At 33.7% G+C, this 19,189-nt stretch overlaps 1 protein-coding gene across 1 annotated transcript in view; it reads right to left on the bottom strand.

Annotated features, from left to right (window-relative positions):
* LOC145670982 (neprilysin-1-like) overlaps positions 1–19,189 on the bottom strand; it is an 89,865-nt gene that overhangs the window by 14,230 nt on the left and 56,446 nt on the right. The window contains exons 10-15 of the mRNA XM_081739610.1: positions 16,045–16,162; positions 15,306–15,402; positions 10,164–10,340; positions 8,233–8,333; positions 5,021–5,079; positions 2,328–2,379 (exon numbers count right to left, since the gene is read on the bottom strand). Of these exons, the coding sequence (XP_081595736.1) occupies positions 2,328–2,379; positions 5,021–5,079; positions 8,233–8,333; positions 10,164–10,340; positions 15,306–15,402; positions 16,045–16,162 (604 nt within the window). The remainder of the gene's footprint in view (positions 1–2,327; positions 2,380–5,020; positions 5,080–8,232; positions 8,334–10,163; positions 10,341–15,305; positions 15,403–16,044; positions 16,163–19,189) is intronic.

Below are 19,189 nucleotides of genomic sequence, written 5' to 3'. Positions count from 1 at the left end.
CCTGAGTCAAAGCACAAAAATCTATAAATTGAAATTTTCTCCCTTCGGATACGTACGTTAGCATTTTACTTTCTAACATGAAGTTTTTTTTCTGAATGGATTTCAGTCTAGCTTGTTACAAACCTGGATTAACGCCTAGGCTGAGTAGACTGAAGCCTAGAGCAGCATACAGCCTAGGGCGAGTAGGCAGTAGCCTAGAGCAGGGTACAGCCTATGGTGAGTAGGCTATAGCCTAGAGCAGCACGCAACCTTGGGGCGGCATACTTTACTCCCCCTCTCTCACTTTAAATATTACAGAATAAATTAATTTATTGTACTAGAAATGTCCCATGAGACGTTTCTGCGTTACGGATCATAAAACACTTTGTCTTTTTCGAAATCAAAATATAGCTCGATCAAAATATAGCATTTTTTTATGTACTTAAACAGCATGGACAATAGCAGCACCAGCACTTTCAAATTGGTAAGCAGGAATATGTTGTGGAATATGTGGGGCGATTGTGGAACTATAGCGTAGAACGCCAGAAAGTGTTAATCGATCTTGCTCTTTTAATCTTTTTCTTAATGCTGATATTCATGCTGATGCTGTTGGAGATAGGCCTACGTATTTACCTTTTTGTTTCCGTATTTTCAACTTCTATCTCCTTTACCTTATAGCAAACTTATTACAGATAATAACTTTCGTATTTTCCATATTTGGTCTTCAAATTAAACTCTTCTATCATACCTTGCAATTCTGCGATGTTGCTTGCATTAAGAATAATGCTATCAGCAAAACGAAGGTGAATCAAATGTTCAACACTTATATTAACTCTTCTTGCCCAAGTTTAAAATAATAAAATATTTGATTACATGTCTAAAAAGCTTGGGGTAAATACTACCACCCTGTCATATCAACTTCTTCATTCATAACCGCTTTCATGGTACCAAATAATTGTAAAGGGTCTCAAAGTCAAGACACACATATAAACTCCAAAATTACTTTTCATTACATTTAGTACATCACTAACATTTTCAATACGAGAAATAAAATAAGTTAAAAAATAAGGTAGATTATGTTCACGAGCATATTGTCATTACGATAAATAATGAGTATTTTGTATTCCAACTTATGAAGGTCCTGCATATGTAGTGCTATTCTCTGCTCTAAATTTGAGAAAAGGGACGACATTGACAAACATCTAATCCATGACAAGAAATCTTTAGAAATTAATTTCTAGATTTGGACCTTTACTTCAATTTTTGTTACTCTTGCTCTACTGATGTTGTTCTGAAGATTTAAGTTCAGAATTAATCTAGCAGGGCTTCCTTGTCTAAATGTTAAATTGACATAAATCGTGATGGGGCATGCTTAATAATATGCTTAATAATGGTTTTAATACTTAAAATTTGTACCCTTTTGCATAAATGTTGATATTGAATTATCCAGTCTGTCAACGAGTTCTGACTTCCTTCTACCATTTTTTTTAAACAGTTGGTGTAATTTAGGTAGGCTGAAATCCGTAATTACAGAATGTACGGCAACTTGCTAAGGTTATTACTTTATTTCAAAATTAAATTAACATCAACACGATTACACTCACTGTTCAGTTTCGTGACACAATTTCCATTTATACGCGAGGGAGTGCAAAATTATTCAATTACGTGTTAGAGCAATTCTGCTTTGTATAATAATTATTGACATAATACATAAATATCTTCACCTAGTTTCTTAATTCTCTAGATATAAAATATGTAATTATTTGACTTCAGATCTTTTAAAAGAATTTTTGTAGAATTAACGCTCATAAAGTTTAAAATAGCTCATTTTTATAGAGTTAAGTAGTTATACAAAAATTCCAGCAGCATCATATTCGAATATTCGAAATATATTATCACTGTATTGCGGTTTGTTTCTTGCGGAGACTATATTAGCCTTTTACTTACATTATTTCTATTTGAAATATATACTTAAGTATTTTCTTTGAAAAATAGTTTGAATAACATAACCACCCAAGAATAGTTCGAACATGTTAAAAAAAAATCGAATTTTTCATATACTTACTGAAATATCTAACAATTTTTAAATAATTATTACTATTAATAATAATTACTAAAATACTTATTTGAATAATAAAGAATTTTTCAAACGCTCATTAGGATAGCGGACACTTTTTAAAAATTCTTATTTAAATAACGAACAACTTTTTTTCTTTTTAATATTGCACGAACATATATTCAAACTCTTATTCAAATATTTTTTAAATAATTTTAATAATAATTGATTAAATAATATAAAAATTTGTATATGAAGATGATTTTAAAAACAAATAGTTTTGAATACCTACTCTACTCGTCCTTTCCTGAAAAATGGGGGCTGAAGAATACCTGCTGGAAATGCTGCAAGGAAAATTTAGTAGCAAGTTAATTTCCTTAAAAAAGAAAAAAATAAATACTAAAAGGTAGACTATTATATACATCGGGTGTTCTGAAAATGGCACCCACGAACAAAAGAACGTTATTCTTCAAGTCAAAATAAAGCGAAAATGGTATATAATACTATATCCTTCGGGGCTCCCTTCACCCGCTATGGCGAATCAAAATTTCATTATGAGGCAACGTTGTAGAGTAACTTGAAACCATTAGCATTGTACCAAATCCATCAAGCAGTTATTTCAATGGCTATTCTAATAAGTGATGCTAGTGTCAACATGTATCCACTTTAACTCTCAACTAGAAAGAATCGATGTAACTATTTGATGGATTGGTAAATCTAGTCTATGGTTCTTTATCTGCATCGTTGCGACATAGTGTAATTCGCGCCTCCAGACGGGGACCCGAAAAGTATACAATTATATATATGTTTCATTTTATTTTGACTAGTAAAATCATCATCATCATAGGTATTCTGTCATTATTGGCAGATCATTTGCTGAAACTGAGAAGCTCCATGCCTCACGGTCTTCCACCAACCTCTTCGTTTTTACGTACGATTTCTCTGTTTTGATATAGTCCATTAATTGTAGTGTCCTTTGCCCTCTCCCTCTCTTTCCTGCTACCATACCCTGTAGCACGTCCCTCATAGGCACAATTCCTTCTTAGCCAATGTCCCAACCAGTTTCTCTTCCTCTTCTTAATAATATCTAAAATTGTTCTTTTCTCCCCCACCATTTCTAACACCCTCTCCACTCGGCCCAGCTAATTCTCTCCATTCTTCTCCACCCCCACATTTCGAAAGATTCCGGTCGTTTCTTCATCATTTTTGCGTAATGTCTGTCTCCAACCCATACAGAACAATACTCCACACGAAACATTTTATGAGTCTTTTTCTCAACTCTTTATTCAAGGCTTTAACGAAACTAAAGCTTTAACGTGGTCACACTTTCTGCAGATTTCTAAATTCCACCGTATCTTAAATATTAATTTAAATTTCAAAAGTGGATTACCCCGATTTCGGGAAAATTTAAATTTTAGTATTTGAGAGGTCAAGTGCATCTCTTTAAATATCATTATGTTTCTACAAGAATGTTGATCAAGATTGATCAAACGAAGATTTATAAGATGGTGTCAAGGTATCATATATCTAAAGTTTGGAGAAGCTGAATGTGATTTGGTAATTCCCTCATAATGAAAGTAATTTGGTAATTCTTTTGCACGTAGAGTACCGAGCAACCGTTATACATGGTTGATCAAATGTAATCCATTCTTTTATTTATTTATTTATTTACTTATTTATTTGCCTGTTTTGCATACAAATGAGAGTATTCTCGAGTACGCATACAGTTGTCAAAATTACAAAATAATTATATATATATATATATGCTATAAAAATTTACAAAAAAGATAAATACATTCATAACTATGACTTTTATAAGCTTACACATTCACAACATAATTAACAAAATACATTTATACATTGTCTTCAAAAAACTCATTTACCGAGTAGTAACACTTCTCTACTAAGAACTTGTGAAGAGCAAATTTAAACATAGAATATGATTTATTTTGCTTTAGTGAGTCAGGTAACTTATTGAAATTTTTTGTACAGTTAATATATACAATATTAACTGTATTCTCAGAGTATTTATCGGGAGGATAAAACTGCATTTTTCCCCTCTAATATCGATATTCCTTCTATAATGAAGCTAATAAAATAACTTTTTTTTAACATGAATAAATCTACAATAGCATATCATTCTCTAACATAAAATAAGCAGAGCTTGTAAAAATTGGGAGTCTTTTTTTGTATATTAACATCTGATGCTCGTCTATAATTAAATATAGACTTCAAGCAAGTAATAATGCTACAAAATTGTGTAGAAATGGGATATAATTTTACGAGAATTTTATTTTTGTTCTCAGAGAAGATTCAATCAATGTAATAAATTGCAAAAGAATATACGATATTACTTATTTTAGTTTGTTTAAGATAAACGATAAGTACAGTACTGTTAGTAACGAAACACTATTAACGCGCATTTGAATTTAAATAATATTCATAAAATTGATACGGTAGAATGAAAAGGGGAAGTTACTAATTACTGTCTACAGAATTCGTTTCTTAATTTCAATTTCTTACCACGTGACATAAATATTTTCACTATGTGTTATGATTTTAGAAGTCAGCTACGAAAAAAATATGTAATACTTTATATTATGTTATCCTGTGAATTTATACATTTATTTTTCAAAATTAAATAACCATATGATGTACTGAAAACTTTGTGTAAAATTAAATAAATAAGTGAAAAGAAATGTATTAAGTACAAAACTTTTCAATTACCTACCTATTTATATAAACGTTTGGATGCATATAGTATTTGAACCTCTCATAAATTAAAATCAAAAACTTTTAAAACTAATCTAATTGCAGGATTAAATTTATTGCTACAATAATGCTGTTGGATACAATTTGTAACAATATAATCGAAACTAAACGAAATAAATATGGATTTTGTTTAGTGTTAAAAAAAGTTGCCAATTATTATATTATGTATTATGATTTCAAGTTTTTTAAAAATTTTACTAATGGAATACTTACTAATAGAATTAACCTGTGGATTATAATACGCATTAACAATCGCAGGACCAACTGCCCACCTAGGAAAATAAATAGAAAAGAATACATTTTACATTTGATTTCTTTCTATTTATACATATTTAACTTATGAATATAAAATGTAATATTCATAACTTAAAGGTATATAAATTGAAAAATGAAAATATATTTCAAATATTTAATATTTACAACTTAGAAAACAATATTAGAATATAGAATCATACAAATGCGACAACGAAAATTGTGAAAATATTTACACAATATTTTTATATGAAAACTTTACTCATAATTATATATCACTATTTATTACGAGCAGTGATTACATTTAGAAATAACTATACATAAAAAGCTTAGTACTCACCGCAGAACAAATGTTCATCTAAAAACACTTTCGGAAATTACTATTTTCATCCTCAGCTAAAAATGAGAGAGAAACTTAGATGGGTAAAAAGTCAGGTTAAAAGGAGTAGAAAGTATGAAGTAAATTACTTCTCGTCAAAAAGTTGTACACATGTTTGTTCACCACTTACGGATCACTGTTCACTGTTTGTGTTCACTGTTTCAGTGTTTCTTTCCAACCGACGTAAATACGTGCTGAAAAGATCACTCCAAATTGTATTTATATCACCTCTGTCTAAATTAAGTGCAGACCTCTCTTTATAAATATAGTAAGCTCCTTTAATTCTACGTTCTATCATTGTTTCTCTTTTCTTCAACAAATATGAATTGGAAATATTGTGGTTGTTTTCTCTGAGATGGGCTACTAATCTGGACAACTCCTGTGGATTACGGGACTTAAATGTACGGATGTGTTCGGTTATTCTCATATAGATATATCTCTTCGTTTGGCCTATGTATATTTTTCCGCATTACACTTGACAAGATAGATAACATTACATTATTGCAAGTCAGAGAAATACACTTTGAAACTTGTCATATCTTTCTCAATAGATCTAGGGAGAATCTCTGAAATCTTAATGTTACTTCTGTAATATCTTCTTAATCTTTGCAGAGATATGTGGAATCAGAGGGACGCCAATCCATTTGTCCATCCTAACCTCTATTGTTTGTTACTGGTGGAGGCTGGTGATTTACTGTTGTATCTGCTTGTATCATTTTAGTAATAAAGATTTTTGAAAACCATTTTCTCGTCCGGTTTTTATTAAATATTGAATTTCTTGATTAAGATCAACATGGAAGTCTGAGAAATTAACATTTGGAAAAATTTCTTTAGGAGAGCCCTTTTACTTTCAGGGTGGAAATAGTAACTTCCGAAAGCACTTCCTAGATGACCATATGTTCTGCGGTGAGTACTAAGCTTTTTATTTATAGTTGTTTCTACTTCATCTATAAATTTAACATTTAACTTTCAGTTAAATATTACAAAGATGTTTAAGAAAATAAAAGGTACAAGGAATGCCTGTTGAAAGGAATGGAATAAGGCATGTTATGAAGATTATATCTTGTTTGGGCTTTTCCTAGAGAAGTCTGATCTCTTTACAATGCCTTCTGAATTTCCTTCTGGTAATAGTGATTGCAGTAAAAGCTAGAACTTAAACTTAAAGATAATTGGAAACTGGTGTAATAATTCATTATACCCGAATATACAAATTCAAAATAGCAAGGCATTCATTATCCCTATCAACTTCTCCAAAGTTGTTGTGCGCAGTCATTCTGACAAGTTTGGGGAAACAATTATGAAGATAGCATTAGCTAAAACTCGAACTGACATATGAAAATTCTTACCTTGAGGTGACGCAAGAATAGTTATGTTGAGAGTGGTCACAACACATACTCTAAATTTGGGTCACTTACGTCATTATTGTGAAGGACATTTGAAGTTCCACAGACAGCCCTCATTTCATGTCCAAGATGATACCAAAAGATCACAAAGCATCGAAGGAAAACACTGTCTAAAATTGTCTTCGTTAATGTGTGCAATTCTGCAGGAGAAAGAGAGCAAGTGTCCTGTCGGCAATGTTTCTTGCTAGAAGTTTTAGGTTGTCATGAGGTTTCGAGTTTTCTCTGAGTCCGGAGCCCTGGTTGTTTCGTTCTGTCTGGCGTTCGTAGTACAAGTCTTTGTTTCAAACTTCTTTATGCTGGTTCGTTGGCTTAATTTCTTGTCCTAAAATCTTAGTCCTTGAAAGAACAAGAGTTGTCTGACGGTGAAGATTTGTATTAATGGTACGCCCTATGTTACTAACACTTACCGGTTGATCTTCAAAATGCGTTCGCGTTAGTGAAGAACGACACGAGGAATAAAAGTTCTGTCTTATTCCTTTGATCATTCCGGTAACACTCCATAGTTTTACCTTGCCATTCAATTAATCAACTAATTACCTAAGTCTTTTTCATGGCCTTCAAGGATTCCTTTTCGCTGGACTTTGGAGGAACAAGGAAAAGCAGTGAGATTTCTAATTCTCGTCTAAAATATGAATACGTAGACTGTAAAATCTTGCCTATTTAGAGCCTTTCAACCAAAGATCAGAATAATTGAATGCATAAAAATCTGCAATTAAGAGCTTGAGAAATACGTTTGAAGCAAAATTACATTAGTGAAACGGATGTACGATAAATACCATGCGTGTATTGATTTCTAACAGCGATAATGCTGAAAAGCAAAAGGAAAGAAATAAAATAAAAATTAAAACATAAGAGCGGATGAGCCTGTAGAATATTCGTTTCGTTTCCTTGATAATTTTTGTCTTCGAATCCATAGAATTTAATCAATAAAATTCTACATAATGCTCTATATTACGACAATATTATGACAAAAATCTTGTTTGACTACTTGTTTGGGTATTCTTTCCGAAAGCAGGTTGTACCTAATTTACTTCAAATACTTAGGTGGAGTAAGGGTGGGTAGGGTAGAATATAGTTTCTTTCATGTATAGTGTAAAAGAGTATGTGAAAAAATATAAATTAGGCAACTGATTTAAAAAGGATGGATTGGAAATTAAAATTATGAATACCACGTTTACAAGACTTCTAGAAATTATATGGCAGCATTACAAGGATTCTTCCCTTGCATACATCCAGTATATAGTAACTGACTTTTCATAGCATCAAGAAGCCTGATCTTGGCAGAGATTAATCTTAAAATTAGAAAAATACTCCTAATAATCACCATGTCTCAATTAAATCAACTTGTTTCATCAAGAATTTTTTTTTAAAAAAAAGAAAGAAAAACTTACTCAGTTCTATCTGTGGGCTTCTGTAATTTTTTCAGCTGCTTCATAGAACTAAAAGAGGCTAAATTTTCAATATTTTTGAAGTGATTATCTCCTACAACTACCTGAAAATAACAGATTATTTAATATAAATAATTCAAAATGAATAAGCTGTGTTTCCAAATGAAAATTCATTAACTCTAGAACTAGATTTTAAAAAAAATCGCATTTGTAAAAGAAAACAAAGTGAAAGGAGATTTTATGTAAGGTTCAAAAATCCTTCTTAAGGACACAACACACATTGTAAGGTAAACATGTTTATTCAATGTTGTAACTTTATTATTACTTAAGAGACGAGTCTAGTGGCGAGTTACTCCTTTTCGTCGATGAACCTTTAATTGGTTGGTTGGTATGGATTTTAATGTCGCATTTCAGCTCACATGTGAACGTGGGATCCAAATTATATGGGCTTCCACTAGAAATCGAACATAAGTTTTCATCGGGTCCCGAATTTGATTTCCGGTGGGAATTATTATCATTCGAATTCTATGTTAAATTATGGTTTATGTTTCATGTATCCTTGATACTGAAAAGTGATTTTAAACTCGAAACAAACCAAACAAAAAACAAAAAACAAAAAACAAAACAAAACAAAAAAAAACGTCGAAAAGAAGAGGAAGAAGAGAAAATTCATTGTTAGACGTAATCTTGTCCCAAGTTTATCCAGTTATGATGGGTCTTACCCAACTCTTTAGACACATTCTTCTTGGCCTTCTCAAACGTCTCTTACTCATTAGTATTCTACGGCCCATGTGTACCGGCAGGAGTATAAACAAACTATCTATCAAAATGATACCTCTAGTGTGCAGGATTTTGCATTCTAATAATGTCCGATAAATTATATTAGCACAAAAAAGTATTAGTAATGTACTAATTAATAATGTACGAGGGGGAGTCCTAAAATAAGTTTCCCCTCTCGTTTTCCCCACGAAAGAACAGCAGTGGGGGAAACAAGACAGCGGGTGCACGTGCAACACACCCAAACACAAGTGGGTATCGTTCGCCCGCGATTCTGCAGATGACGCCATCGTAGCGTCTGCGCAAAGAGGAGATAGTCTCTCAGTCTGAGCCTGGAAGCTATGGAGAGAAGGCGCGTTTTGACGTCGTACTCAAAGGAGGAAGTGCAAGCGGTTGTCCACTATGAATGAGCACGTGGCATATCGGGAACTGAAATCCATAACCGCCTAATGGAAATTTACGGGCTTGGTATGATGATGTCGAAACAAATGATGCTGAAATGGTTTCACCAATTTAGTGAAGGACAGCAACAAGTGCTGGAGCGCCTTGTCCATCCGCCATACAGTCCTGATCTTGCACCCAGTGACTTCCATATGTTTTCGGCTTTGAAGAAGATTTCCTCTCGGAAACAGGCGCTTTGAAAGCAATGTTGAAGTCACAGAACCTGTTCGACGCTTCTTCCGTATACAGAGCCCTGAATTTTTCCTGGAAGGGTTTTTGAAGCTTATAGACCGGTATGACAAATGTCTCAATGTACGTGATACTTATGTGGAAAAATAAAGCCACGTCTGATCTTTAATGTCACATGCTATTTTTGGTCTTGCATCCCCACCTTTGCCCACAGTCACCTGGGGAAACTTATTTATGGACTCCCCCTCGCATATTACCAATGCAATTTATAATGTAGAAATTTGGCATTATTCTTATACAGCTACAGCTACAGACGCTAATTTTCTGACTATGTATCATACAACTAAAATCAGTCTGATCGCCCATAGCTATTTGTGGGCTGTGACTACAGGAAGTTTAGATTGTTTAATTTTTAAGCCACAAACAACTATGGAACTTAGTGAGATGAAGAGGAAACAGTTTTGAATGCTGCCAGATAATACTGAGTTTTTACATTTTATATATAAGTTAGTAAAATCTTTACTTACCCCTTCGTAGTATTTGACAAGTTTGGTTTGATTCATGTACCAATCAGGAAATCCAATAAACTCCATCATAGCATCAGCCTTCTCTCGAGCCGCGGTCTTGGTATCTTCATCCATCCACGAAAGGTTATCGACAATTTCCTTAAAAGCTTGGCGAATATTATGGACCATTTCCAATGCCTTGGTTTTAGATTGATAAATAAAAAATAACAATTATTTATCCCTTACATAAAAAGTATCAGCATATTAAGATCATTATCGTTTACGATAAGAGCATTACCAGTGAACAGATGAAAGTAAATACAGAGGCTGTTCCGCGTATATATTACGCAATTGTACCTACCAAATAGTTACGAAACTTATGGCTCCATGTGCGGCAGTGCTGAATATGTCTTCCCTGGCTCTGACGATGGCCCGTCTAAAGTTCTAATGCAGAAGGTTCCGTTGGAGAACTATGAGGGGAATTTTGTTCTGTGTCTCTTCACAGCTTCCCAGAGCCCACTCACAGTTGTCACACTCCCTTGTTCGGAGTCCTTTTAAACAGTGCAAATCAACAAAATTCGATTGGACTTATGTCTGGAAACTTCATAGGTATTTCGCAGAAAGATACGACATGTATTCCATTAGCCGCCTTCATATTCTCGTAGAATTCGAGAGATGATCTTGAAGTATGTGTGATTAATCTTTATTTTGATGAATCCATCCTATATTGATTGTTTTCATGGTAGTACTATTAGTTACTTTGACAGTTCTTCACCATGCGAATCATCAATTTGCTTCGATGACAGTAACCGGCAATAACTATAATCTTTTCATGAAAGCCTCTTTCCATGCTCGGGTCCATTTTGTAAAGCGCTTAACACTTTTGTCTCTGTAATGCCTTTTAGGTTTTTAGCGGTTGAAAAGGTTCACTAATGCTTCATCCAATGTAGCAACGTACCCCCATCTTTGGTTTGCAGGTACTTCTCATACAGCTTCAGAGCAGTACACTTGCGTTCTTTTCCTTCCGATCGGTATCGGTAAAGTTTAGACTAATACCTGTGAATACTTTTTTAAAATTTAGTCGTCGGCGCAAGGCGAAGTTCCCAGGAACGCGTTTAGACAATTCGGTAAATGTCTTTGAGTCGGATGATTCTTTTGCATGGCCACTCTGTGAAGTTTTGCCTTCATGGTGGTGGTTGCTTATAAGACTGCCATGTTCTCATCATGTTTGTTGGAGAACCGAATGCTGGGATCAAAACATTCTTATATTTGCTGATCATATTTCATGATTAACGTTAAGCTAATGTCACAATCCTTGTTCTTCACTAGTTCCTGATCATTGAACACGAAACCTTGCGTCGTAAAGAACAACATAACTCTCCCAAAAGCGAATCAGTTTCGGCGCCATTTTCGTCCCAGCAAGAAAACACAAATACTCCCTAACACCTCACACTGACATACGTGCCTGACCAAGTTCATTCTGAACGGAAAGGAAAGAATCTGGTTTGGTCAAACATACGTGGAACAGCCTTCTGTAGGATGTGTATTATTGTTGGAAATACCTCCAATTAACTCTCCTTTATTAATGCTGCTTCCGCCTCTAACGTAACTAATAGAAGTTTCGATTTTAATTGGAAACAATGAAACTTTACTTTGGTTAAATGAATAGTGTAATAGAAATAATTATTTCAAGCAGTATTTTAAATCATAATAAAAGAAAGTAGAAAAATATTAATACCTTTGTTCACAAATAGTATAACAGATATTTCTGATTTAATTACAGGACTTAAATGAAGTGGTGAAATGAGGGAGATTATATAACTTCTAGTGAAAATGTATTCCAAACTCGTATGATAACAATAACTTTCCTTCCAGGAAAAATTACTTTTATCAACTTTTTAAAGATTAATTGTGAAAGTTATATTTCACACTATCACATTTTATACCAGTTAGACAAGTCTGAATTTTAGCAGACTTCATTGTCAGAATCAGACAAGATAGAATTAAGTATATACTAACGAAAGAAGAAAACAACCGATTTTTTTTAACAAACCGTAATCCTCTATATGTGCGAATTTTATAATACACAAAAGTAAAAAGATGTCTGGCTAAACCAGGATTCGAACCCGGGACCTCCGGCATACTGTGTTACCATTTTCACTCTTTGTCTATCACAGAATTCGCACCTATAGAGAATTCTGTTGTGTAAAAAATCGTTTTTTTCCTTCTTTCTTTAGTATGTATAAAATCACAACCGTCATTAAGTCATATGGACACAGGATTGCCCAATCACAGCAGGGGTCTGTGGTACAGTCCACGTGTCCGAGATGAGAGCACCGACCTAGAGAGTGAGAGAATGACTGGTTGTTCTGGGAAGTGGGCTGGGTTGCGTAGTGGTTAACGCATTGGCACGGTATGCCGGAGGTCCCCAGTTCAATTCTCGGTCATGTCGGTCATTTCTCACTCCTTGTGTGTTATAAAATTAAGTATCTAGGTCATCGCAGAATAAAAATAATATATTTTCTACAAGAATAAAATCTAACAAAATTATGAAATATGTTACCACAATACTATTAAAATAAACTAAGAAATTACAAACTTTCGCTAAATAATTACCAAACAGAAGAAAGAAAAAAAACGAAAATAAATAATGAAATAAAGAGTAGTAACTCGGTAGCGTTTGCTTTGGCGCCATATTTGTATCTGTGATTACATTATATTTTTACGAAGTTAGAAAAAAGAAACCAATAAAAGTAATTATATAAAATGACGTAGAAAATAAAAAATAACAAATAATTATAACAATGAAAAATAATATTAGAAATAAAAACAGAACGTTTCTGAGTTATTGCTCTTCTGCATAATATTTCTTTTCTTCCGCATCTGATTAAGGTTTTAGCGAAAGTATATTGTTTCTTTCACTAACTAGTATTTTCGAGTTCTTTGGTAAGTATAGAGATAACCAAGAAAGTTCTGTCGCTTTTTCACCCACCACCTTCGAATATCGATATGTTACCTAAGACGTACCTGGAAGATTAAAAATAGTCGCCATCAGCATCGACGATCTTCTGCCAACTTTCTGGAAGGCCATGGATTCCATCGCGATAGAACTTAGTGAGCCGTGAAGCAAAGAAGGTATCAAGTGCATTTTGTACCTCTATTAGGGATTTGAAAATGCGTCCTATAAGGTGATTGTAAAGGAATGGAACAGGTGATAATCTGACGGTACAATGTCTGGAGAGTATGGTGGATGCAATAGTGTTTCCCATCGAAGGCGTAGAATGAAGTTTCAGTCATCCTAGCCCTTTGCGGCTAAGCGTTGTCCTGTAGCAGAAGGATCCCTTTGCGATTCAGAAGTGCTGGCTCCAGAGTTTTGAGTTTTTCTTGAACACAGCCTAACTGCTGACAAGTACACAGTTCCATTGATGTTCTGACCAGCTGGTAGCAGTTCCCGGTGCTCGATGCCGCGAACAGTCCACCAAATACACAGGAGGACCTTGTTCTGGCGCAGTGCTGGTTTCGGCTGTTTTAGAACCGGTTCATGGGATGCTAACCAATGATGACGGCGCCGTAGAGCTTTGTACAGGATCCATTTCTCATCACATGTCAATACTCTGTCCAGAAATGGCTCCTTCCTCAGACGAGACAGCAAAGAAACATAGATGTCTGCTTGCGTTGCCTTCTGGCCCGGAGTCAAATCATGTGTGACCCATCAACCCAACTTGTACTGCTTCCCAAGTTGATAGGGGTGCTGCCGAATGGTTTTCCGCTCACACGGAATTGTAGTCCCAGTTCCTCACATGTCTGGCCACTGTTCGCCTCAATTGCTGCCTGAAGATCTTCATTTTGTACAGATGTTGGTCTTCCAGCACGTGGTGCGTCTTCGAGTGTTTCGTTACCATCTTTTACCTTGTTAAACCACTGCTGCACTCTCCGCTTAGTTACGATACTGTCACCAAAGGGCTGGCACATCTTCCGCTTCGCTGCAGCGGCGTTTGACCTCAGTTTGAACTCTTACAGCATATATGCCCTTATGACTTTGTAGAGGTCCCTTGTTCACTCTGTCCTTACGCAAGTTCATGGTGTAACTGAACTGCCACAACCAGGTAGTATGTTAGATATATCCACACCAATAACTTACCTTCGCCTTATCTCCAATGGCATTCAAGTCACAGTGTGAAACCTAATTGAACACAAACCTCCACAAAAAGCGACATAATTTTCTTGGTTACCTTTGTAATATGTTTCTCATGTTCACTTTGAAATTACAATTTGCATAACAAAGAAAAGTAAAATCTATAAACTAGATATGGAAAAGAATTGTCCAAGGTAGATGGTTGCGAAGAACAGTTGATGGGATTTTCGCCGAGCAGTAGATTTAGAAGGGCTGTTGTTGTTGATAGCAACATTAAGTTAATTAAGAGTAATATGTACATATAACAAAAGTTCAACAATGTGGACATTATGAATATCTATTCTACGTCGTCTGCAAAAATATGTTGATATGTTTAATGTACATATATTTAGGAAAAATCTAGTTCACATAAATACCAATTATATGTACAAATTTAGGGGGAAAAGTCTCAGATAAGGTTTCAGTAAGTCACTATCGGTATATGTCTTGTAGTGAAAATATCTTCTAGACATCTATAACATACTAATTACACTTCTTCAAGATAAAAACTGTTTAAGGACTGTTTCAAAATTTCCTGCAATTTATGTCAATTCTGTTCAGAATATAGTACTGGTTCATTCAAAAAGAAAAATGTAATTTACTTAGTACAAACTGTTCGAACATGGCATGAAAATTGGAATAATACTTTGATACGAAATTCACTGATTGAATATTATCCTTATACTTGTCTATAGTGTTCGACCCGAATTAAATTACTATTTATAAAGATTGTGTAATTAATAATGGTCTTAATACATTCCTTAGCGTGATTCCATTATCAAACTTGTTCCTCTAATACTTTCAATGATAGTATCGATACTTCTTTGTGTCATACGACTAAATCACAATAAGATGGCTCAGGCCTTTAAATGAGAGCAGAGCTATTTTGATATAATGTGTATGATTTAAAGTTTTCCTACGAGATAAATTTATTTTGATTAAACATTTCAGCTATTCTATGATATATTTTATGTCACCATAAAACTTACCGTTTCTTTGGATCCATAGTTAAAGAACTGTTCCACATATTTGTATCCAGTGGCAAATTTTAAGTATGCATCTACTTTTGATACACATTCTTGCCATCTATAGAGGGAAAACAGATACAAAAATTATTATTTCGTTAAGAACTTGTATGTACATGCGGTCATTAAGATAAATCAGAAAGAAAGAGACGCTCGCACCCGTTCTTGCTGGTCTTGTGTCTAACATGTTTGCGCCTTTGGTGCAAGAGTCCCGGATTCGATTCTCGATTAGAGAGATTTAAAATTTGAACACGCTATGGTGGTTTGGTTTCCACCTTTAACGACAGTTCCTCGTCTTATATAGAATCGGAACTGAAAAGAGATACTAAATTCCATCAAACCAATCCAAGCACACCTTCGCTGTTCTGAAATGGAGTATGAAATAATTTATTTGATATTATTATTATTATTTTGCTTCTTTTGACGAAAATGCTATACAAAAGTTATAAATACTAAGCAAATTTAATTTGAAATATACATTTCAGCTTGTTCTTTTGTACATGCGCTTTTGCTTGTATAGATATATATGTAAAAGTGTATTGTTATATCACAGTTCTGAAATCTCAATTATAAGCTATTAAATATGACTATTTCATTACAAGTTAAAAATCTTTTAAAACTTTAAAACAAGAAAATTTCTTTTGCAATAATTATGAACGTGCTTCTAGAGATTTCTTTAATAGGAAGAATCCTTAAATCATACCGTTCTTGGTCCTCTCTTGTTCCTTCAAGAATTCTGTTGAATTCAAAGTTGAGTTGTCTCATCCGTTGAGTAGTTTCTCGACTCATCGCTCGAACTAAGCGCCAGTGAAGGTAGTTGGCTTACAAAGGGGAAAAATGTACATATTATTAAAACATAGTACTTATATATATATATATATATATATATATATATATATATATATATATGTAATAGAAAGTTACTCCAAAACATATTCATAGAAGAATGAATAATGCCCACAATCCAGTTCTTGTTTTTTTCACACAGTAACAGTTCCGAAAATTCTAAAATATTACCTGATTTGTTGAATTGATTTTTGTTATATATGTTATATCAAGTAAAATGTTGTAGTGTTTCTTTACTAGTTACCGATTTCAGTATGCCCTGAAAACTTTAGTTGATGTGGTAGATAAGGATATTGAAGTTTGGCTTTGCCAATTGCGTGGTCAGAGCTAGGAATAGTGCAGTCCATAACAAAAAACTTGCAAAAAATGAGCATTTAAGTTTATTGTGAAACTACGTCTAACAGCACAGTGAATCAACATAACGTCTAAGTGGCACGAATCACGCCAGGAGAAACCTCAGCGTCCTCAACTACACATTTATTTTGGAGCAAAAGACTTCGTCGTTTCACAATAAACGTACATGCTCATGTTGCAGGTTTTTTGCTGCGAACTGTACAAAGACGAACTTCTTTAAAAAAAAAAATCCGAACCTGAAATTGAGATTGATGTCCTTAATTAAGACCAGACATTTTTAATTTAAAACAAGGCCGATACATGACCAAGTCTATTACTGAAACTTTTGGTATTGTCTCGAATATTGAAAAACTACCTTTATGTGTTGGTGCTAACTTAAATGTAAGATAGTAAAACGGGTTGTCTAAGCAGCTGTAGAAGTGCACATCGACACGTCACATTTATTATACATATCAAATTCTGTTGAGAGGAGAAAAATATTTTTACTCTTCATTGGAAAACAACGTTGATAGATGTTACGTAAAAACTTAAAGAAAGAGAGCGGTTTACGTCTACGGTTGCATCAGCGCTGCAACCGGATTTAGTAAATCTGATTTGAACTACTTACTGAGCAAAACAATAAGTTTATTGTAAAATATATATATATATATATATATATATATATATATATATATATATATATATATATATATATATATATATATATATATATATATATTAACGTGTAACAGTCTCTAGCCACTTTGGCTTCATCAGATACTAAATAGAATTTGGCATTATGTCAGATTTTTCCACATCAAATTTTAAGTTTACTATAGTTTATATCCTTTTTTACATTATCCTTAACATAATTGAAAGCTTCTGTGTAAGTATTCTGAAACAATGCCAAAATCCGAAAATTGGAAAATTAAATTTGTAACTTTAGTGGTTAAAAGAAATTCTATACAAAATCGTCTCGAGAGGCTTTTGGTTGGCAGTTTGTTCTTGGTACTGTAAACTTACAAATTTCATTTCCCGATTTTCAGATTTCAATAGAATCTGGTATTGTTTTACAACGGTATGTTGTATTCTTTATTGTATACTTGTATTCTCTTCAAGCAATAGTTGGCTTACAAATAAGTACAAGCCAGTTTATTTTATAGAGAAAGAAAAAGAAGAAAATAATATAAGATTAATATACGTATTTCAAATATATAATTGGAATGTTGATATGTAACCGGAACGACGAACTGAAGGTTGTCATAGAAACAAACAAACAAGATGTAATGTAATGGAATGTCATTTTTGTTACATTTTAAATTATCTTTAGATGCTTCGTTAAACATTAACTCACATACAATATAACAGCGATTCCATTCCATTCCATTACATTACATCTTGTTTGTTTGTTTCTATGACAACCTTCAGTTCGTCGCTCTGGTTACCTATCAACATTCCAATTAAATATTTGAAATTCATATAGAGGAAAGTACCCAAAACCGGACCCCCATTTTGTTTTTAATTTTTTAAAAATATAAATTACTTAAATAAACTATTTTAAAAGCATGAAATATTTACTTTACAATGTTACGCACCATTTGCATTCTACTTTCAGAAAAAAATCATTAGCAATTGTATTTTAAAAAATGTTTTCGAAAACCTTACACTTCGGTGATTTGAAAAATAGTTGCTAAAACCGGACCCCCTTGCAAAAATGATCGAAATAACACTAAACAAAATTTTAAAAAATGTATTAAATCTCAGCAAACATAATCTAGTTTTAAAGTATAAGTGCAATAAAACAAATACATGATTTAGTTTTAATAAAAATATGCAGCATACATGTATCTGTGTATATGAAGACACAGAAAATATGAAAATGAATTAAATCTTTAGCGACAAAAATCGCAGATGTACATGTCGTTTTCAACCCCAGCACAATCCACATGGGCCTACAGCAAACATAGAACGCACATCACCCAAAGTTCTGCTCTAGAATCGTCGGAAAATTTCCTATCACAAAACATACCCCAGACGTCATTATCTTTGGATGGGGAAACTCCCGGGAAAAACTCCAATTCAGATATTCCTGAGGACACGCTGTTTTCATCCTCTGTGCTTGACTCTTTCGCATTTTTCTAAATATTAAGGCGCTTTCACAAAAATTGTTTCCCTTTTCTAGACACTACTGCTGAACGATTTTCCCGGCCGCGATTGCTTCTGCGTCTTTGAGCACGATTCCTCTCTTGCTGTCTAGTTTCCTTCGCTTCTTTAGCTCTTTTAGCTTCCATCAATTGAGCTTTATAAGACGTAGATGTGATTACCGTAGAACTGCAGCCCTTTCGTCCCCTATTCGAAGTTCTTTTCTTGATCCTTGGAATGGGAGTGATGTCAAACGGACTTGTCTTAGTAGATGTGGAACCATGAGAATCCACAACTGTAGCTGATGACAGAGGAATGACCTGACCTACCGAAGATGTTGATGGCTGACTTCGATCAAACTCTACGATAACTTGTAGTTCGTCTTCATCACATTCTTCTCTATTATATGGAAAGTTCTGATTTTCAGTTTTTTTTTCTTCAACACAGATCCATAAAAAGAGAAATCTCGTTTTCTGTTTGCCTCTTCAATGTATTCAGCATCTGAAAACAGCTTCTTGTTCAACGGG

This window comes from Thermobia domestica, chromosome 15 (genome assembly GCF_964235325.1).
Source record: "Thermobia domestica chromosome 15, izTheDome1.hap1.1, whole genome shotgun sequence".
Taxonomy (NCBI): domain Eukaryota; kingdom Metazoa; phylum Arthropoda; class Insecta; order Zygentoma; family Lepismatidae; genus Thermobia; species Thermobia domestica.
Note: the sequence above shows the minus strand (reverse complement) of the source record. Positions and strands in the feature narration are given on the sequence as shown.